This window comes from Aedes albopictus, chromosome 1 (assembly GCF_035046485.1).
Source record: "Aedes albopictus strain Foshan chromosome 1, AalbF5, whole genome shotgun sequence".
NCBI classification, from domain to species: Eukaryota; Metazoa; Arthropoda; class Insecta; order Diptera; family Culicidae; genus Aedes; species Aedes albopictus.
Genome location: NC_085136.1, coordinates 119,922,901 through 119,945,573, shown reverse-complemented (window position 1 = coordinate 119,945,573; position 22,673 = coordinate 119,922,901). Strand labels below are relative to the sequence as shown.

General features: G+C 40.4%; 1 protein-coding gene across 1 annotated transcript; it reads left to right on the top strand.

Moving 5' to 3' along the window:
* The first annotated feature begins 5,459 nt into the window (after positions 1-5,459).
* LOC109402253 (uncharacterized) lies at positions 5,460-7,230 on the top strand. The gene is made up of 2 exons (XM_019674905.3): positions 5,460-5,620; positions 6,513-7,230. Exons 1-2 carry the CDS (start codon positions 5,579-5,581, stop codon positions 7,167-7,169), a joined length of 699 nt encoding a protein of 232 aa, XP_019530450.1. The 5' UTR covers positions 5,460-5,578; the 3' UTR covers positions 7,170-7,230.
* The last annotated feature ends 15,443 nt before the right edge of the window (positions 7,231-22,673 follow it).

Here is a 22,673-nt window from a genome sequence, read left to right as displayed (position 1 = left end):
CCTCGAATCCTTCTGAACACTCTGGAACGTCGCTGACGCCTCCTAAAACTCCCTCAGACTTTCTAAAGCCAGTTTTGATACACGCTTTGATACAGCCTTTGGCTACCTGATCTTCATGTAAATTTGACGTGACTCTCCAGCAGCGGTGCTATGGTTAATTTCCTGTTTTTTATTCAGCTTACACACGCATAAGAAGGGTATAAATAGCGTTTGGCATACCGACTTTCGATCCATGGCCCTGAGGGACAAGTCTCATATACCAATCAACTCAGCTCGATGAATTGAGCAAATTTCTGTATGCGTGTGACAGGGATGGGAACACTCACTTGCAAAGAATAACGCTCACTTGCTATTTTCTCAGTTCAGAAGCGTGCAATCAAAAAACGATGTATGGACGACTTTTGTCTTCTGGTTTTGTCTAAAAGTTTGTCCAATAGAGTAGGGGTCGCATACGCATACCAAAGCCGTGACAGAGCTGTGAAAGCAACTCTCCACGAGGTGAGTGTAATTTACATTCACGCAAAAACGGCTACGCTCAAAAATGTGTTCGGCCTGCACATTTTTAGTAAACATCCATGACGCACAATGGCATGGGAAACACACATGCTCACATGAGCATGTATTTTGCAATAATTTCGACATGGCAACCTCACTGGGTTTATAAACCACCTTCAAATATCGAAAAATATTGATATTTTGCAAAAATGTGAGCGTACGAGCAATTTAAAAAAATGTTTGTTTCCAACACAGTCCCTGTGGGTGTTAACCAAAAATGAGAGTTTTTATTTTAGAGAGTTCACCCCGTGGAGAGTTGCCTTCGCAGCTTTCTCACGACTCGGTATGCGTGTGCGACCCTTACTCTATTCGGCAAACCCCCAGACAAAATCACAAGGCAAAAGTCGTCCATACATCGTTTCTTGATTGCACGCTTCATAGCTGAGAAAACAGCAAGTGAATGTAACTCTTTGCAAGTGAGTGTTCCCATCCTTGGCGTGTGAGCTTCTAGACCATGGAGGGATAATCTGCTCAATAGAAAATAGACCTGTCTTCTAAAAAAAAAGTGAAAGCCAGAACAACGCATGCCTCGACCACCTAAACAACTTTCCCATGGTCGCTAAACCCTTCATCTCTTCGGAACCACCAAGAAGGCATTGCTTCTGCTTCAGAGAGGGACTAGTGCATATCGCACTCATAAGGTTAGTTGCGCAGTCTGCAGCAACGAACATCGATAACACGCTTGGGTCTCCAGTTAGCCTAGTGGTTAAGGCTATGGATAGCCAATCCGGAGACGGCGGGTTCGATTCCCGTTCCAGTCGGGAAAATTTTCTCGACTCCCTGGGCATAGTGTATCATTGTGCTTGCCTCACAATATACAAATTCATGCAAGGGCAAGCAAAAAAAGCCCTTCAATTAATAACTGTGGAAATCCTTAAAGAACACTAAGTTGAAGCGAGGCAGGCCAAGTCCCAGTGGGGACGCAAAGCCACATAGAATAAGAAGAAGAGCACGCTCTAGAGAGTCCGCCAAGGTAGCATGCTGGCGCATAGCCAGTTTCCCGAATGGTCCTTATCACTCCCTATATGCATTCGGAATACGGGCAGGATCTACCACCATGCCCGCGCCCAACTGTTCTGCAAGCATCAAGAACTGATACTTGCATGCAACGCGATTTGACCTGCTGAAGGTTCAGGCCCTATCAGCTAGCACCATGAGTTGCTGACAATGAGGCCTCCACCTGTTCCGGCCCTTACCGGGGACCCCTTTTCAAACGCGGGCTCGGATTCTTCCCAGTAGATCGATGCCACGTCAGCAAAGCTACCAGGATGTTCTCCCCGCGGCCACTTAATCCCTATAAAGGTCGATTTCGACAGCAGAGCACCGTTATGACCTACGTAGCCGACTCCGAACTCCGACTCTTCTGTAGCACCAAGACGACATGAGTTATAGCCGATGAAATGGCATTCCAGCCAAACTCGTCATTACGAGCGGACCTGGTGTGATGGTTAAAGCGCATGCCTTTCACGCCGAGGATCTGGGATCGAATCCCACTCCCGACAAATTCACAAAATGTGAGTTCTTGCTTCGGAAGGCAAGTAAACCGTGGGGTGGGACCCGAGATGAGCTAGCCAACGGCTAGTAAATACAGGTAATAATAAAAAAAAAGTATGCGGTCACTAGGCCATCCCTTATTTTACAAAAGTTGGAAATGATATAAGTTCGTTGTTGGAAAATGATCGTTTAAGCTAAGAAATTATCGTGTCAAAATTTGAAGTCCGTATCTCAAGGCTAAGTGGTCCCTCAGCTCAAGAGGCCTAAAGTTGTCAATAATTGTATGGGACCAAAAAAAAACATGAATTTTTTTTTCGACGAAACAAATACGCTATTCTACTAAAATTGATAATTTTAGGACCCTAAAGGGCTAAACATATACTTAGAATTGCAATATCTCCACTCGTTTTTAAGCTATTGAGAAAAATAGGGTAGGTTTCCTTCCGGATCTAAACAAAATGTCAAAAGTGCTAATTTTTCGATTGTTAATACTCTACAAAACCATCTTCCATGTAACTGTAGGATTTTACACTTTAGCACTACGCTTGTACATTGATTTTGTTTGTAGTTCTTAAGGCCTTTACTTGCGGCCATTTGTTTTTGGATGACCTCTAGATAATCTTTGGAAATTTGTTCCCTTGCAGTCCATGGACATGAAGCATGGTTCTGCAGGGGACTAATTTCTAAAGATAATCTAGGTCATCCAAGAACAAGTGGCCGTAAATAAAGGCCTGGATGTTACACCATATCCGTAATGTAACAACAATCCATTGATTATGCTTGTAGGTAGTTCTAAGGCCTTTACGCGCGTTAATTCTTGATTGACCTAGAACTCCATCGGAAATTAGATCCATGCTCCATGATAAACTGTATCAGTAATGTAACAACAATCCATTGTTGCGTAGGATATTACAGCACATCAGGCGCCGTCCACAAATTGTGTAACGCTTTGAGGGGAGGGGGGAGTATGGCCGAGCGTTACGGCGTTTGTTGAAAATGTCGATTTTAGTGTTACGTAATAAATAGATGCTGCCTATATAATGTAACAATAATCCATTGATTACACTTATATATCTTAAGGCATTTACTGGCGGAAGGTCTTGGGTGACTAGAACATCTTTGAAAATTACTTTTCTACAGAACTATGCTCCCTGGGCCTATGTGATGATATACCGCATCAGTGATGTAATAACAATGCATTGATTATGTTTGTAGATCTTAAAGTATTCACTCGCGGAAGTTCTTGGATGACCTAGAACATCTTTGGAAAGTGGTACTTTACTGAATCATGCTTCTTAAACATGTAGGATGTTACAAGTTCCGGAAACGATGCGCTTGCGCATTTGGCAGTACCTACCTCTACCAGTCCCTTTCCATCAAGAATGCGAAAATTCAAACCACTCAGTCAGTGGCATTTCTTTCAAAAAGTTGCATCACTCAGATCGGGAATCACACCCTTACTCCTTGGCATCATCTTTAGAAACTAGTTCTTTACAGAACAATACTTTCGTATGTAGCACTTTCGTGTATCAGTAATGTAACAACAATCCATTGATTACGCTTGCAGATCTTAAGGTGCTAACTCGCGGAAGTTCTTGGATAACCTAAAACATATTTGGAATTTTAGATCTCTGCAGAACCATGCTTGTAGTGAGTATTGTGTTGTTCCTTGCAGTTCATGCATACGGTCTGGTTTGTTGCGTTCAGTTTGTTTCTGCGTGGAATGGGCTTAATGTTTCTGCCCCCTGATGGGGTGGAGACGCATGACAGGATTTCTTTTATTAAATATACTTTCGTAAAGAAAAGTGATCGATTGTGCGAAAGTAAGTGTTTATTGATCCATTGTCGAATCACATCACCAACCATAGTTGACTCCCAGACTGACAATGTATTATGCGTTGCGCGAAAATTTTTGAGCGCTAGTGCTCGTGTATCTCCGCCAGTACGGTAAATCGTGTTGGTGTTTTCGGCGCAGTATTTTTTGGCCCATTTGCGATTTTATTGTAAAAGACACCAGAACGATTAAACGTACGAGCGGAGGTCTATTAGCGATTTTGCACCATTTTCGCTCTCTGTTTTCTTGCAACGGATAATACCCTATCTTACTAACAAAAATTCCTTCCTGAGACAAACGTGTAGATGCAGCGATTTGCGGTCATTATAACAACGTTTGTTTCATTAACATTCCCTCCCTTCCTCGATGACCGTAAGGACGTGGCTGGCGCCGTTATTGATCTTAGTTGAGAGCTCTCAAACTGTGTACATTGAGAATAGTAAGCTAGTCCCAAGCCCTATTCGTTGATTCTTTGTGCAATTTCGATTGCTCTGGTCAATCAGGGAGTAGCAACTACGAATAGTACGGTCATCTATGCTCATGTTCATGCTCAGGCTCTTCAGAACCATGCTTGTAGATCTTCAGGCCTTTGCTCGCTGAAGCTTTTGGTTACCGTAGATCATCTTTGGATTTTTTTTTGTCTGTATTAACGAGATTTTTAGCCCTAGGCTAGTTCATCTCGGGACCCACGCTTTACTTTCCTTCCGAAGGAAGAACTCACATTTTTTTTCCGAGTTTGTCGGGAGTGGGATTCGATCCCAGGTCCTCGGCGTGATAGCCACGTGCTTTAATCATCATACCAAGTCCGCTCCGCACTTCTTTGGAAATTAGCTCCTTTCAGAACCATACTCCTAGAATCCCCCACACTCTCCACATCCCTTCTGAACTCTTCAGACCTCTTACTCGTACTCGCTACACTGAGTAGCGTTTTCGGACCAAACCATGTGAGGGATCTATAGATTTGTGATCGAAACAAAATGCGATACAAAATGCATTGAAGACCACCAAAAACTTACGATTTCCCTTTGAAATATCTGGTCAACATATGTTTTAGTGATCAATTTCAGACTGTCGGAAACTACATACAGCGCATTATCGTTCACTTCCTCGGACGGTGAGGTTACATGCATAAAAACATCGATAACATTCTCCGACACTTGGCTTGCGGAATTAGTTCCAATACTGCGCTGGATGGTCAATTTCCCGAATTGACCAATTAGCGCTGATATTGCAGGTCTCCCCAATCAAGCCGTATAATCTTATCGGCACAATGTGGACATCATCCTGTGTGTGGTTTTTCAGCCGTTCGATTGCCAGAATTACAGCAGGGTCATAAGTTTGTGGTCGGTCGTTTGGCGGGAAAGATTAGATTAACTCGCTCACTATTACGACATCTCCTGCCTCTTTCCTACAAAGGCAGCCTTGTCTCGTAAATTTCCTGACTCTGATAATCAGCGTCCCAACAGCTGCCCCTATCGATACGGTCTCTAAATCCTTCTACACGGCATCCGCCACGTCAATGTTGATGAAGCATGATTTGATTGTGTGTTAAATACCAGATCGATACCGATTGAGGGTGGACAGAAGTTTAATTTCAAATTGCCACCCGTTTGAGGTCAGTTGAGTTGAAGCCTTCCTTGGAAGCGGATTGAAAAGTAGCCTAGCAGTTTTCTTGCTAAATACCGAACTCTAGTCATGAAATTCTTCTTGTGTTTGCTGTTGGCCATTGCCGGACAGGTAAGTGTGATCGAGGATATCCCTCGAGGATCGAGGAAGTATAGTGAAGTACCTAGTAGAGTATACCAGTAGAATCTAGTGTGTTACGGAACATCCAAATCAGATTTAGTCTAACAGTCCAAACTTAAGTTGTGATGCAGTAATACTTAGTATTTGTGTACTTAAATGGAAAATCCCCATATTTTTGTAAAAGAAGTGTAGTTGTCTCAAGACAGTTATACAGTGATTCAAAATGGCTGCCCCAGTCATGAAACGAAATAAGGAAAAAAAGTCTTAATTATTTGCTACACTACATTCAGATTTGAAGTTTGCGTTGATAATAGCAGAATAGCAGAATAGCACTACATTCAGATTTGAAGTTCTTGAGAAAGTTACTGATGAAAATTATAAAATTGACAATGTAATTCACTTCACAATCACAATCTGGTCACTAGCTTTCGCATCTTGTGGCGAAAGTGGCAACTCATATTCATAATTAGAGAATCCAGAGAGAGTTCATTATTATTATTTCTTTATTATAGAGATTTTCGGTCCCAGGTTGGTTAATCACATCCTAGAGACAATATTTTCATAGCAATAGCAATGATTTAATAACGCATAGTATAATCGAATGTCTCTTGGATCCTTTGACGGAGTTTTATTATTATAATTTATCTTTATTAGGATGATTTTCAGCCCAAGGCTGATTTTTCCCAGGATTTTAAAAGTTTTTAAACAATTAAACATTGATTCAAAACTCTTTCGTCAACGTCCTCAATCTGCTATCGAAAAATGATCTGTATGACTGATATCTTAAAAAAGAAGTGAATTACAATGTTGATATAATTCATTTACATAGGTATCATTATATTAAGATAACTAATTGCTCTGTGGTTCTTCTACGCCCCGTTAGTCGTTGGCCCAAAGCCAGGATGAGTTCGTCGATTACCTGCTGGAAATCCAGGCCCAGGCCGAAACCGTCCACCAGCTGATGGAGGGCACCTTCGACAACATGCGTTTCACCATGAGCGACCAGCTGATTGACCTGAACCGTGACTTGATTGCCCGCATGAACGGCGCCCTGGAGGAAGTCGAACAGATCAAGGAAGACACCGAAGAACTGGTCTCGGGCTCGTCTGCCCAGCAGGCTTGTCTCGATGTGGCCACCGCCAACTGGGAACTGGAAATCGAATGGGTGGGACAGGCCCTGCAGCGTTGCGCCAGCCAGGCCAACTTGGACATCACTGGAGCCACCGCCGATGTGCACAGCGCCATCGAAGATGCCCAGGTCCAGTCCACCGAGCTGCAGAACATCGTCGTCCGTGGATTCATCGACTGGAACGCCATCGATTACACCGAGTCCATCTCGACCATTGTCGGTGCTCAGATCAACGAAAAGTACGAATACTTCCAGCAGGTCACTCAGCCCGCTCTGGAACGCACCCTCCAGGAAATCTTCGACCTGAGAACCGATATGCTTCCACGCATCATGACCTGCGTCGACCGCGGAGTGGAACGCTTCAACAACTACGCTCGCGTTATTCGTGATACTCTCCACTTCTGCCAGTAAAGTATTTTTTATGTCTATGTAAGGTCGAAGATTGTGGAATAAAAAATCTAGTTACGTAATATTTATTTGCTCTTTTATTCGGTAGCAATGGGTCCTCAACATCTGAGCCATATTTTAGCACATACTTCATTCCATTAGAGCTTTTACTTGCTGTGGAGCGATCGGCAAGGTAATTGAGCTTACTTTGCATATCAGTGCGCCGTTGAGCTAAGAGAGAAACGTCATCAGAATCAGACAGTTCGAAGACCTAAATGACTCCGTAGTAATGGGCTGCCACAGCAACCCACGATTTGGTTCACGATCATCGCACTTACCAGGATCTCGTTGATTGCGATGAGAAACAGTAGCGGTGATAGTATACATTCTTTCCTCACTCCAGCGACGGCTCGGATAGGATCGGACAAGGCACCGTTGTGCAGTACTCTGCACGAAAATGCCTCGTATTGTGCTTCAATAAGGCCGATAATTTTTTCAGGAACAACTCGAAGTTGAAAGCTTCGTAATCATTGAGCACTACGTGTAGGCAGACTCTTGGAATGCATTGATTTGCTCCAAGATTATACAAGTTATATTCTGATTTATCGACCGTATTCTATTTATAACTTAATCATTTTATGACTATATCGGTCTTTTTCTACTGATAGAAGAATTTATTAACGTAATAATAGTTTAGTCAACAGAAGGCAGCAAACGCAACTCTCCACGGCGTGAATGTAATTTACATTCACCGCGTGGAGAGTTGCCTTCACAGCTCGCTCATGACTTCGGTATGCGTGTGCGACCCCAATGTTATTCGGCAAAGTTTCAGATAAAACTACAAGATTAAATTCATCCATACATTGTTTTTCGATAGCATGCTTCTGAACTGAGATAATAGCAAGTGAATGTAACTTTTTGCAAATGAATGGTCTCATCCCTGATCGTATGCCGCTTTGAAGTCGATGAACAGGTGATGCGTTGGGACCTGGTATTCACGGCATTTCTGGAGGATTTGCCGTACGGTAAAGATCTGGTCCGTTGTCGACCGGCCGTCGATGAAGCCGGCTTGATAACTTCCCACTAACTCATTCGTTTTAGGTGACAGACGACGGAAGATGATCTGGGATAGCACTTTGTAGGCAGCATTCGTGGCAGTAATCGCCCTGAAGTTCTCACATTCCAAATGGTCGCCTTTCTTGTGAATGGGGCAGATTACCCCTTTCCTTCCACTCCTCCGGTAGCTGTTCGGTTTCCCAGATCCTGACTATCAGCAGATGCAGACAGGTGGCCAACTTTTCTTGATGAGTTCAGCTGCGATACCATCCTTACCAGCTGCTGTGTTGGTTTTGAGCTGGTGAATGGCATCCTTAACATCCCTCAGCGTGGGAGTTGATTCATCTCCGTCCTCCGCTGCACTGACGTTAAGCCGTAGGTCCCGGTCCATGTGTTGATGGGTTCGAATTGTAGGGTCCCAGGTATGGTGGCTGTCTCCAAGGCTTAGCTCCTAGACCCAGCCGACGTAAAACACAACTGGCGCCAAACGGTGATAGTTGGTCAGAAAAGAAGAAGAAGAAGAGCCCCCCCCCCCTTTCCAGAGAGGGAAGGGTTTTAAATCAAGCTAAAAACCTTCACCGTCCAAGAAAACCCTTCAATTAATAACTGTGGAAGTGCTCAAAGAACACTAAGTTGAAGCGCGGCAGGCCAAGTCCCAGTGGGGACGTAGAGCCACAAAGAAGAAGAAGAAGTCCAAGAAAACTGCATGCAAATGTTTATACCAATCAGTACATTAGTTTCCAAATCAATCCCATAAGGGTCAGACAATACAGTTATTGAACTATTAGCGGACGAATGTCGCTGGCGTCGTCGCCGCAACATCTCTTGCTGGCGGAGATAGGAGGGGGGGGGGAGGGATATAAGTGTCAATGCGAAAATGTATGCAGTTTGACAGATAGGTTCTCTGTATGTTTGCGAACGAGAACACAGGGAACAGAAGCGACATTCGTCCTCTATAGTTCATTCATTCTATTGGTCAGACAGACAGATAGACCACAGACAAACAGAAATACTTACTTAATGGGCTACAACTCGTAGCGGTGAGTCTACGCCGAATGAAGTATCCGCCTCCACTGGCCTCGGTCCTGGGTCAATCGCTTCCAGTCGCGCCCTGAACGTTTATAGTCCTTAAGTCCTCCTCAACTGCAAAAAGCCAACGTGTGCGCGACCTTCCACGAAGCCGACGACTATAGATAGTAGAGTAAACATAGATCCGTGTTGATGAATCCGTTGTATCCAAACGAACTGTCAAAATCTGTATCCAAACGAGCATGACGTCACGATTTGGACAACATCAATGGAACGCATGACGTCATATTCAACCGTCGCACTCTTGAAATTTACTACTTACACGCTTGAAACATTTTAGTCAGCGGTGTCCGCGGATCTATGTTTACTCTACTATCTATACCGACGACCCCTTCTCTGCTGAATATAATTTTAGCTAGTCGTTCCTCCGGCATATGAGCTATGTACGTGTCCAGCCCACCGCAGCCTGCCGTGTGGTATTCGCTTCACTACATCCATCTCTTTATATACCTGGTACAATTCGTAGTTCATGCGACGCCGCCGGATGCCGTCCTCCAGTTTACCGCCGAGTATTGTTCGCAGCACTTTACGTTCGAAGACTGCAAAGGCTCTCCGATCAACTTCTTTTAACGTTTACGTTTCATGACCGTATAAAGCGACCGAGAGAATCAGAGACTTGTACAACGCGAGTTTTGTCTTCGTTTGCAGCCTGCGGGACCTCAGCTGGTTTCGCAGACCGAAAAAGGCCCGATTTGCAGCCGCAATCCGTTTTTTCACCTCGCGGGTAACATCATTATCGCACGTCACTAGAGTACCAAGATAAACAAATTCATCCACAACTTCAAACTTTTCCCCATCTAGCACCACTTCGTCACCACTACCACGGCCGGACCGACGTTGAACACCAGCAATCATGTACTTAGTCTTTGTGGTGTTAATCGTAAGTCCAATCCTCGCAGTCTCCCTCTTAAAAGGTACGAACGCCTCTTCCACGGCCCGGGAGCTATGCGACTTCGTGACAATGGTTCCGCTCCTTCCAGTGCTATGTTGAACAGTAAGTTCGAAAGAGCATCGCTCTGCTTCAGTCCGTCCAAGGTTACGAACGATGACGAAATTTCATCCGCAACCCGTACACTTGATTTCGATCCGTCAAGCGTCGCACGAATCAGCTTCGCCGGAAATACATCATAATCTGCCATAACTCGTTTCTCTTCACTGAATCGTACGCCGCCTTGAAATCAATAAACAGATGATGGGTCTGCAAGTTGTACTCCCGAAATTTATCAAGAATCTGCCACAGGGTGAACATCTGGTCCGTTGTTGATCGGCCCTCACGAAATCCTGCCTGATATTCTCCGACGAAGGACTCCTCAATCGGCCTCAGCCTGTGGAACAGAACTCCGGACAAAATTTTGTACTCTGAATTGAGGAGTGTTATTCCTCTGTAATTCGCGCACTCCAATCGATGCCCTTTCTTGAAAAGAGGGCAAATGAGACCATCCAAGCAACTAGCAGGCAGTTCTTCCGCCTCCCATATCTTCAATATAATACGGTGTTAGAGTTGATACAGCTGCTCACTACCGTGCTTGAGAAGCTCGACCGGGAGTTCGTCCTTCCCAGCAGCCTTGTTGTTCTTCAGTCCTCTAATGGCTGTCTTGACCTCGTCTAGCGTTGGAGGTTCCACAGCTTGTCCGTCGTCGCCGATTCGAATTATGTCCGTCGCTCTCCCACTCCCACCGTTCAACAATACCTCGAAGTGCTCTCTCCACCTGGCAGCCACCATTGTCTTGTCTGTCAGCAAGTTTCCATTACAGTCGTTGCACATGACGGAAGAAGGCGCTGTTTTTCTCCGCACGCCATTGACAGTTTCGTAAAATCTCCGCATATCATTCTGTTCATTACTCTCTTGCGCCTGAGCAATCACATTTTTCTCGTGCTCTTTTCTCTTTTTGCGGTGGATTCATTTTTCGGCTACTCTTGCTTCCCTATATCGCTCCCTACTCTGCCGGGTCCTCGACACCAACATCCGGCTTCTGGCAACATTCTTCTCGTCCGTTACCCTCTGGCACTCCTCGTCGAACCACCCGTTTTTATGTCGTCTTTGAGTAGTACCAATCACCTCCCGCGCTGCTGTACTCATCGCTCTTACTGGCGGAAATAGAAGGGGGGGGGGGGGGTATAAGTGTCAAAGCGAAAAAGTATGCAGTTTGACAGATAGATACAGGGAACAGCAGCGACAGTCGTCCTCTCTAGTTAATTGATTCTATGAGAATCTTTCTCTGTAATGATTATTCAACAACTGTATTCATTATTTGTATATACTTTATTATCGATACTTCAATATTACATACAATGATTCACACTCCAGACAACAATAACAACATCTCCACATATGACAGATACTCAATGTAAACATACACGCTAAACGTAATAGAGTAATACAATAATTTGTTATGTGCATACCACAAGGTACCACATCTCGTTTTTTCTCCAGATCCGCAGCAAGGTCACTCCAGGTTGTTTTCGCTTATAGTCTCCTCAGTTTATGAACGTCTCGCTTCAGTCTCACATCAGAATTAGTAGTACAGTCATCCATTTGGTCATCCATCTCTGCTCGGCATTTTGGTAAATTACTTGGCCGTTACTTATGGTCGTACCTAAAAAGAAATATTATTTTGACCCAAGTATTTTCCCAAATCCCAAAATATTTTTAATACTGTGTGTCAAGCTAAATATTACCTTTGCTGATGAATTGATTGAATTGCTTTCCTCTTCTCAAATGTTTTCAATGACAGCTAGCATGCAAACATTGTATACTGCCCACTGATTTTTTTTGACATGTCCTTTCATAGAAGAATCTCATACAAAAGGTATGTATATTCAGATTATTATTAAGGCATTAACTAATATGTCGGAACACTGCACGAATGTTACAGTGGAAATATTATCAATATCCATTAACTCGTTTTCGATCCAAAGTGTCCTAGTGTCATACAAACACTATTTCATTTTATGTTTTTTTAGCGAACTTCGCTGGAACTCGTTTCTTATTCAGAATATATTCAGAAGTTTGGCTTTACAGATGTTTTCTAAATATCGAAGGGATTGATACTTTTTTTAAATCAAATCAGGATTTCAAAAAACGTCACTTGTCCAAAGCAATATTTGTAATACTAGTTTTAGCTAAATAGTAATTTGAAAACTTGAAAACATCCAGTTTTTGAATTATATTTAACACATATTGTTCACAAAACTCGCACCCGCACTAGCGCACCGATTGCTGGTATTGCGCATCATTAAACTACTTAAGAGCTGAAATTAGCACTAATCTGAATCGAGTTGCTATGTTTATAAGTTGGTTATACATCAATTTTCGCACCGCCAGTCACTTCGGCTTCCAACCGAAAACGTAATGATACTTAGTTAGTAGCCAATTATTATATACAAAGCAATTTTCTTCAGATAACAAAATAAATTGATCATCTTATTGGAGCACTTTTCGACGATTCACCTATATAGGTGTCCACGTTTTTAGGAATCATGTTTCCGATAATTTCGGAATTCTCATGATTTACCATTTACCTTTCAAACTGAATGAGTTTATTTTTACGGTTTGGTCGTTCAATAGGTTTACATTCTACGAGGCATATTTTCCCGCATTTACTGGTGATTCGTGCTCAATCAAACCTATTTTAACATTACAAAACCAAAAATTTGTTCCTTTGATGTCGCTCTTTTGGGTTCTGAACTGTAGGACTTATTTTCATGGTGTACCTCCAAAATATTGCAAAAGCCCCTCAACATGTTATGTTCTCACTCTAGATACCTAATGAGGCTATTTCAACAAGCCTTTTCCAAATTATTCGCATTCAATGTACCGTCAAAATTTAGAACTTTTTATCTTTAAGTAACTCTGATTTTCTACATATGCTAATCATATTGATAATATTCGTTGGATCGGACTAGAATATTCTGCAATATTGCAAAGCCCAATCATCTGTCTATCATATCACTTATTTCACATCTTTTCGATGAAATACATCCTCATTTTTTTTACGCTTACAAGTCTGACGTAGTGCACACTGACCGTGGTTGTCTGTGTCATTATGGCCCTTACGCTTGCCTCTAGGATTTAATTCTATGTACTGAAACTATTTAAAGCACATTTTTATTCAAATTTTTAATGAACTTATTAACACAAATATCACTTATACATGTACACACATTTTTATTGGTAAAAATCCATGGATTTAATATATAAATTTTATTTGTACACACGTACTCGTTTTCCACACTTTGATGTTAATCATCTTGAAGTTACATTTTAAGTCTTGTAAGAGAGGACAAAGCATTAGTTAAATCATGTCTTCATGTTAATTTGGTTTCAAGAGCCAACCCTTTTTACGTCTCGTAGACTTATTATACTTTACTGAGCAATGATAACTTCAATATATATCACCTGAAGTGGGTCCACAACAATCTCAGTATCTGCTCAGTTATATTTGCATTTGGAACATATTCAAATACTATTCGTTCCTAACGCTCAGCCTAAAGTTTAGTTTTGTCTTTCGCCTTCTCAGCTGCCACTTAATTGGTGTGAAATTTAATTTTTAATGATTCCATTTAACTAAAAATCCCGGATTGGAGTTCAAGAGAAATCACTCAAGAAACTTCTAGAACGATTCCTGGCAGAAACTTTCTACGGTGACTGCCATTTGAACTGTCATTTCTTCGAAACTGCGTACTGCGATCGAAGAAAAAACGGTTTCTTGAGCGATTCAGCCAAGGAATTTCCCATGCATCAAGATAGGCCGAGAAATTCCTTCTGATCTGCAAACAGCCCTTAAGGCGAAACTGGAAGCATTTTCTCATTTTTTTGGTTTTTGATTTTTTATTAAATAAAGAAGCAATATTTTCAAAATCGGTTTTCGTGCACATGTAGAGTATGGATCAAGGTATCTCCTAAATTTTTCCCTGGTGGAAAAAGTTTTTCGTTTTCGCAGAAACCATTTTTTTGTGCAATTTTGTTTAAAAATGTTTTTTTCAAAAACGAAAAACTTTTTCCACCAGGGAAAAATTCAGGAGATACCTTGATCCATACTCTACATGTGTACGAAAACCGATTTTGAAAATATTGCTTCGTTATTTTATTAAAAATCAAAAACCAAAAAGTGAGGAAATGGATCCAGTTTCGCCTTAAATCTGCGTTGGCTGGTAATCTGTTTCTTACGAAATTTACGACACTGTTGCATTTTTAGTACTTTAATTTTTAATAACACAATTCGCCTTATACGGCTCTACAAAGAATCGACTATATCTGCCTTGCAGGTCTTACCGCCTTTAACGGCATTTCCACCTTCAACGGTTTTTTCGCCTTCAACAGCTTTTCACTCTCCGACGGATCTTTCCGCCATCGACAGTTTTTCGCCTTAGTCGGCTCTTCTGCCTATAACATTTTTCCTGCTTTCGAAAAGTCTTTCCGCCTTCAACGGCTTTTCTATCTGTAATCCTTTCCGCCTTTTACGGATATTTCAAGAATGTCGCCTTCATTAGCTTTTATCGCCTTCATTGGCTTTCATCGCCTTCACTGACTTTTAACAGCAACAGCAAAATTTGATTTCAAAATATTGTTTCACCTCTACGCCTTCCTCGGCCATGCGGTTAACAAATCAATACTTCATTCATCATTCAGCATTTAAGTCTAGATTTAGGACAACAACCCCATTCAACGAGTATCAATATCAACAAAACTTAGATTTTCTTCACAGTTCTTTATTTCTTTATCTGACAATAGTGATTGCCATCGATTTGAACTAAACAATACCGATCACCATCAAAATCTCTCACAGGTTAATCATTGTCATTATTCGAAGGTACAAATAGATTGATTCATATTGAACAGTTAGTACACAATATTTACCTTTTTGATTCCAATGTTGAAATTCAATCACAAGTCATCACCTGGAGGTCATCACCACTCTGCATGCACCACATACCACTCATCTCTTTCTTTTTTTCCAAAGACAACACTTCCCGAACCGAAATTAAACTAATTTCACATGCACTGTTCACCGTTCTCGTCGCCAATATGGGAATCTTTCTCTGTAATGATTATTCAACAACTGTATTCATTATTTGTATATACTTTATTATCGATACTTCAATATTACATACAATGATTCACACTCCAGACAACAATAACAACATCTCCACATATGACAGATACTCAATGTAAACATACACGCTAAACGTAATAGAGTAATACAATAATTTGTTATGTGCATACCACAAGGTACCACAGATTCTATTGGTCAGACAGACAGATAGACCACAGACAAACAGATATAACTTCCTGACAATTTCCATCGTACACCGATTTAATGGTTTTCTTCTTCGTCTGCATGTCTCTACGTTCTTACTGGAACTTGACCTGCCTCTCTTAAACTTAGTGGTCTTTGAGCACTTCCACAGTTATTAATCGAAGAGCTTTCTTTGCCCTCCATTGCATTAATTTGTATACTAGACCGGCCCACATTTGTACCGTGTATGCACCAAACTCTGCGCAGTTAAGAAAAATCAAATTTATAGTCGTTATAAAAATTACAAACAAACAAAATATATCATGAACCACATGCTCATACAATAGACTAATGATCCTTCTTTGAGTCTGCAATATAAAAAAAAATCATAATATTAACAAAAAAATACTTAAAATAGAAAAACTATTTCATTGCCTTGTTCCTAACTTTGCGCTCAAAATCTTCGATTGTTCCTAACTTTGCGCATGGTGTGCCTAACTTTGCGCATGCTATGAATTGCTCAAAAAAGTAATCAAAAATGCTATTATTTAATGGTTTCCCATTAAACTAGAGTTATTCAGATCAGATAGTGTGCCCTTAATTGATCTTTGTTGAAATACTTTGTCCTACGAGGGAGGGGGAACGGAGGCCTCCGGAGTTTTTGATTTCGTCTGCGGTTCGTACTAGGCACATACCGTGTGAAAAATCCAAACTTCATGAGGAGTTTCCTGTGGTTAAAGATCAAAGGTAAAAGCTTCTTGATAAATGAAGTGACCGTTACGGATAGGAACAATAAGGGGTCATTTAAATATGACGTCCATCTTTGGGGGGAGAGGGTTGGGGTTGTCTGAAAAAGTGTGATATGTCATGTATTAGGTATACTATGAAGCGTGACGGGGTGGCCCAGGGAAAGAGGGGGTTCTAAAACTCTAAAAAATGGTGGACGTCATAGTTGAATCGTCCCTAACATTGACCGCCGGAAAAGCCAAATGAAGGAATGTTCACAAACCTCGTCTCCTTGTAGACAGATGGAGAGTGCCTGCCGTAGTGCTACGGTTCATACAATTTTCTACTAATTTCTATACAAAATCTGCTACATGGTTTAGAAGCAGGCCTGAAATTATCAGTACTGGTGTTACATAATATTTAAATGGTTCATAAGTCATATATTCACGTTCACCATGCGTTTACTGAAAGTGCGCAAAAATTAGGAACACAGTGCAAATAATGGTTCCAAACATTGCGCACCACTATTTACTAATAAAATTGAAAAATTTATTACGAACTGTGATTGATATTACTAGAATATCATCTTTTTTGTCAATTAACTGCAAAATTAATCATCGTTGTACAGTTTTATCGAGGAATATGTTGATTTTTAGTAGAGTTACTTCTTGGTAAGCGTGTTAGGGCGAGGCAAATTTTGAAGTTTTTGTGTATTTTTTTGTTTATTATTAAACATAAACAAAGATTTTATGGCAAATAAATATTTTTCAAATAATGTTTACGTTTACACAATGCTAGTGCAATGATTAAACTGGTGAATGTGTTGACATTTAGCTATTTGTTTCGTTATTTTACAAGAATGCGCAAAGTTTGGACCTGCGCAAAGTTAGGTGCGCACACGGTATGGCGAGAAAAAAAAAATTTGGAATCGTGCCATCCAAAGGCAATCTGTGAAAGATTCAGCTCAATCGGTTTAAAACTGAGCTGGCGCAAATGAGTTGAAGGTTTGTATGGGATTTTCAGTCCGAATATATGGGAAATTGGATGACCTACAATATCCCACTCAGTACGCCGGTTAAGAGAGTTTGATTTAGCTCAGAATTGAAGGAATGGTAGTTGATACCCTAATGAACAACTTTGTAGAAGACCACATCATGATAAAACTTAATTAAGTTGCGGTTTCAGCTAACGAAAGCAGGATGAGGACATCTTCCCCCGTTTACTCTCGTTTGTTACATGCAGCACGTGTTTGTCGGTCGAAGCTTGCGCGTTACATCAATAGAAATACACTAGAACATGGTTTCCCAAACTGTGGGTCGCGACCCCCCAGGGGGGTCGCCGGCCTTCATCCAGGGGGTCGCGAGGGACAGTAAAATGTTTAACTGTAATAGACAACAAATGAGGAAATTTCTATGGGGGGTCGCGAATACTACGTCTGCTGGCAAAAGGGGGTCGCGCGACCGGAAAGTTTGGGAACCTATGCACTAGAACTCCAATGGCGCTGTAGTCACTTTTCCTAATTTATTATTTTAGTAACTTTAATTGTTATAATTGACTGTTTTTAAGTGTCCATCTTACAGAGGATCTTTTGTTTTGATAAACAAAATTTATTTGACACTTCTAGTACCGCTAGTGACGCTGTAAGGGCGAGGCAAACATCAGTATAAACTTATATTTAAGTGGGCATGACATTGAACAAGTTTATGATTATAAATATCTCGGGTTATGGTTTGATTCGAAATTAAATTGGGCCAATCATATTTTGTATATTCAAAAAGTATGTTCGAAAAGAATTAACTTCCTTCGTACAATTACTGGCACTTGGTGGGGGGCTCATCCTTCTGATTTAATTACTCTTTATAAAACAACAATTCGTTCAGTTATGGAATATGGCTGTTTTACATTTGGCAGTGCAATTCAAACTCATTTTTCAAAACTTGAAAAAATTCAGTTCCGATGTTTGAGAATTTGTTTAAAATTAATGAATTCAACTCATACTCAATCAATTGAAGTTTTAGCTGGAATAGAACCTCTTAAAATTCGTTTTCAAAAATTGAATTGTAAATTTTTGTTACAATGTTTTTCATATAATCATCCGATAATTAATATCCTAAATTCTTTGTATGAAATTAATCCAACAAGTAAAATACTAGATTCATTTATTTATTGCTCTGCTGAAAATGTAGAACTTGCTACTGCTAGTTTCCATAATTTTAATATTAACATTCATACATTTCAGCCTTTAGTTGATTTATCTTTACATGAAGAATTAAAGCAAATTCCAAAACAAGAACATTCTCGGTTTGCCAGTTTATTATTTGAACGAAAATTTGAGGGAGTCAATCGTAACCAAATTTATTTCACAGATGGATCTTTCTGTGAAAATATTGCAGGTTTTGGGGTTTATAACATAAATCTGGCCCATTTTTTCAAATTGCAAAGTCCGTGTTCTATATTTATTGCCGAATTAATAGCCTTATATTTCTCTTGCAGTTTAATCAGTGAATGTGATCCAAATTTATACATTATATGTTCTGATAGTTTGAGCTGTTTGAATGCTTTGAATTCCATGCATTTAAATTTTAAAACCCATATCATATTTTTAGATCTTAAAAACATTTTATATGATTTATTCTGTCGAGGATTTTTAATCAAATTTGTATGGGTTCCAGCACATTGTAATATTTATGGAAATGAACAAGCTGACTCTTTAGCCAAATTGGGAGTGCATAGTGGAATAATTTTCAATCGCAAATTTTATGCATCAGAATTCTTTCCAAAGCTTAATGAATATTGTTTGAATAACTGGCAAAATGTTTGGGATTCTAGTGATAAAGGACGTTGGTGTCATTCCATTTGTCCTAAAGTAAATAAAATTGCATGGTTCAAAAATTTGTCTATTAGTAGAAATATGATATGTACTTTTTCGAGAATAATTTCAAATCATTACATTTGTAATAGTCATTTATACCGCATCAATATTAAGGATTCTAATTTATGTGATTGCGGAGATTTTTATGAAGACATTGATCACATTGTATTTGTATGCCATAGGTTTGAATTACCTAGAAAAAGATTCTTTTGTAGTTTGAATCTTTTCAACCATTCCATTCCGGAATCTGTACGTGATATACTCGGTAGAAAATGTTTACCTATAATGAAGTTGTTATTTGAATTTTTAAATGAAATTTCATATGCTGTTTGAAATCTTTTGTTTCTTCTGTTTTTTTTTTGCTTTATTTTTCAGATATGATTCATTGATGACCCTTGATGGCTCTTGAGCAAATGATGACCCTAGATCCAATCGATGAAGCATCAAGACGCTGGCTCTGCTATGGTTTTTTGCCGTTTGAGCCTTTAGTTTTTAACTTTATTAGGGTATCGCGCTACTTGGGCGGTGGTTTTCTTCGTCTGTTATTTTCGTCTGTTTTCCACTGTAACTCGGTCAATTTTGAACCGATTGACTTGAAATTTTGTACACGGGTAGATACTATACCTATCTCACCGCATTCCAAGAATTGTGTCAATTGGTTCAAGATTGACTGAGTTATAGTGGAAAACAGACGAATATAGAAGCCACCGCCCAAGTAGCGCGATTCCCTATTATAATGTTTTTGAAAAGATGAAGAGGTTTTGTGCCTTTTTGAGAAGTATTTCAAATGGAAATCGCTCAAAGGGGTTTTTCCCTCTTCCAAATTTTTAGTTAAAAATAAATAAATAAATAAATAAATAGATGTTAGTCATACGATCAGTCGCGACATTGACCTTCTGTGGCTAGTTATTCTAATGTTACATCATAGGCAGCTATATAATTCTTCATTGTTTCGATACCCGTCCACGTGCGTGAGCAATTGAAATGAAGGACAACATAGCCGCCTATGATGTGGTGCGCAAGTTTCGAACAGCAAACACGTGCTGCATGTAACAAACGAGTGTAAACGGGGGAAAATGTCCTCATCCTGCTTTCGTTAGCTGAAACCGCAACTAAATTAAGTTTTATTTATTTATTTATTTATTTATTATATTAATTCAACTGACATTATTTAGTCTTATTGAATATACTTATACTAAGATATCAAAAATACTGAAAACATAAACAAACGACAAAAAACAGAGATACATAATTCGTATTATCACACCATATAAACTACAGGAAACAAAGATACATAATCACTTTAGCAACATAAACATTTTAAAATCACTGGTCATACATTTACATATAGGTCAAAAAATCTACACAATATCGGGCTTCCAAGTACATTGTTTTCTTACGAATTCTCGAAACTTAACATTTTTTGGCCAAGTAGACGATCTCATAGCGGAAGGCTTCAATCTATTGGTTAATACAACTTTAAATGATACGTAATCTAAATTATCACAATCCACCCATCGCGGAACAAGCTTCCGTACATGTTTACATTCGTTGTCACAGGCACCCAAACATCGAGAAACCATCCGTTGAACATCTTCCTCTGATACGCTCGCGTCAATGTTCGTCAGTAATAGGGCAAAACTCTCATCAAGAGCATTTGAAGAAGAGGTTGTCTGTTGTGATCGTGTAAGATCGGTAACATCAGGCACAAGTGGCATCACACGATTGGGGATCGTTTCCAGTTGCGGCGATGAACGAGGAGTTGAATGTCGTATAGCTGAAGAAGTATCCGAACCCGAAGAGCATGTAGCATTCGAGGCAAGAACGGACATAATTTCTTCGACCTTAGATTTCAATTCATCTACGTCATGTTGCAACACACATTTTGAACTGCACACCGGGCGGCATTGCTCGGTTGGTTCCTTGTGACTCTCTCTCCACTGAAGAAATTGGGAAAAACAATCGTCGCACAACCAAAAACTATTCCTCTTTGGCGGTGATACAGCGGCAAGCTCTTCATTGTTCAACCCGACACAAGCAGCGTGATAAAGCCGTTTACACAAGCCATTAAAATATCATGATGTGGCCTTCTACAAAGTTGTTTCTTAGGGTATCAACTATTATTTTTTCAATTATGAGCCAAATCAAACTCTTACAATCAGCGTGCTGAATGAGAGACTGGAGGTCATCCAATTTCCCATATATTTGGACTGAAGATCCCATACAAACCTTCAACTCATTTGCGCCAGCTCAGTTTTAAACCGATTGAGCTGAAATTTTTACAGATTGCTCCTCTCATCCAAAGGCACGATTCTAGAGGGTGCCCCGAGGAATTTTTCGACATTTTTGTATTTGGGCCAGTCTATTGTATACTGTGCGACAATCAAAATGATACAAACATTTTTTCGAGCGGAACGGGAATCGAACCCGTCGTCTCCGGATTGACGATCCATAGCATTAACCACTATGTTAACTGGAAATTCTATATTTAACCCTTATGTGACCGGCAGGGTACCCGGGTACCCAGCACCCATTTAAAATACACGGTGTAGAAAAAAAGCAAAAAGTTTGCCGGCCACATAACGGTTAAGTATTTCATAGTAGAATTTGTACAGGAATACTTGGATAAATTAGTGGAGCCTTGTGGCCGTGCGGTTAGCGTCACCAAGCTATAACCGTACCGTGCTATGGGGTGAGGGTTCGATTCCCGCTCCGGGTGATGAAAATTTTCACATGAATGTGGGCTTCGTGGCCGTGCGGTTAGCGGCGTCAGTCGTTTAGGCGTATTGTGAGTGCCACGGAGTGAGGGTTCGATTCCCGCTCCAGTCGGAGGAAACTTTTCGTCAAACGAAAAATTCATCACTGGTCCACTGGGTGTTCCGTGTTGTCCGTTGCCTAATGTTAGTGATTGTTCAGTCTGTGCAACCTCTGGTTGAAGACGAGACGGTGTAGTGTCTTAAAAAAAATATTTCTTCCTCCACTGGTGTTCGTAATGTGTGTCGTGTTCGTTGTCTAGTGTTAAGTTTCGTTCAGTCTGTACAGCCTCTGGCGGAAGACGGTGTCCATGTCTTTTTTAATTCTATGCAAATTCTGTGGAAGAATTCCTCGAATGAATTATAGAGGTTTTCCTGGGGAAAATTATTGTGAGAATTTTGGATTAATTCCTGGAGGATTGGAGAAATTCCTACAGACATTCTTTGTCAAATTACTCAAAGATTCCTTGGACAACGAATGATTTGTTGTAAAATATACCTGATGTAATATTTTAAAGCATCTTTGAAGGAATCCATGCTGAAATTTATGCAGGAATTCCACGAGGAATCCCTAGAATATTTCCTTGAAAAAATACATAATATTTAATTTGGATGAACTCGTGGAGACATTTCTGGAAGAATTTATAAAAAGAAAATCCTGGCGAAATTTGTGAAGGAATTTGAAAAAAATCTTGTGCAATCCTCGAAGAAATTCATGGAAGGAATGCTTGAAATATTTTCTGGGAAATCTTTCGATAACTCGAAGGACATCCCGTAACGTTGGTAGATCACC

What these genes read in the sequence shown, in the direction of transcription:
- LOC109402253 (XM_019674905.3), top strand. Translation starts at nt 5,579, where the DNA reads ATGAAATTCTTCTTGTGTTTGCTGTTGGCCATTGCCGGACAG. An exon ending in TGTTGGCCATTGCCGGACAG is followed by an intron (nt 5,621 to 6,512) that starts GTAAGTGTGATC and finishes ACGCCCCGTTAG; the next exon opens with TCGTTGGCCCAAAGCCAGGA.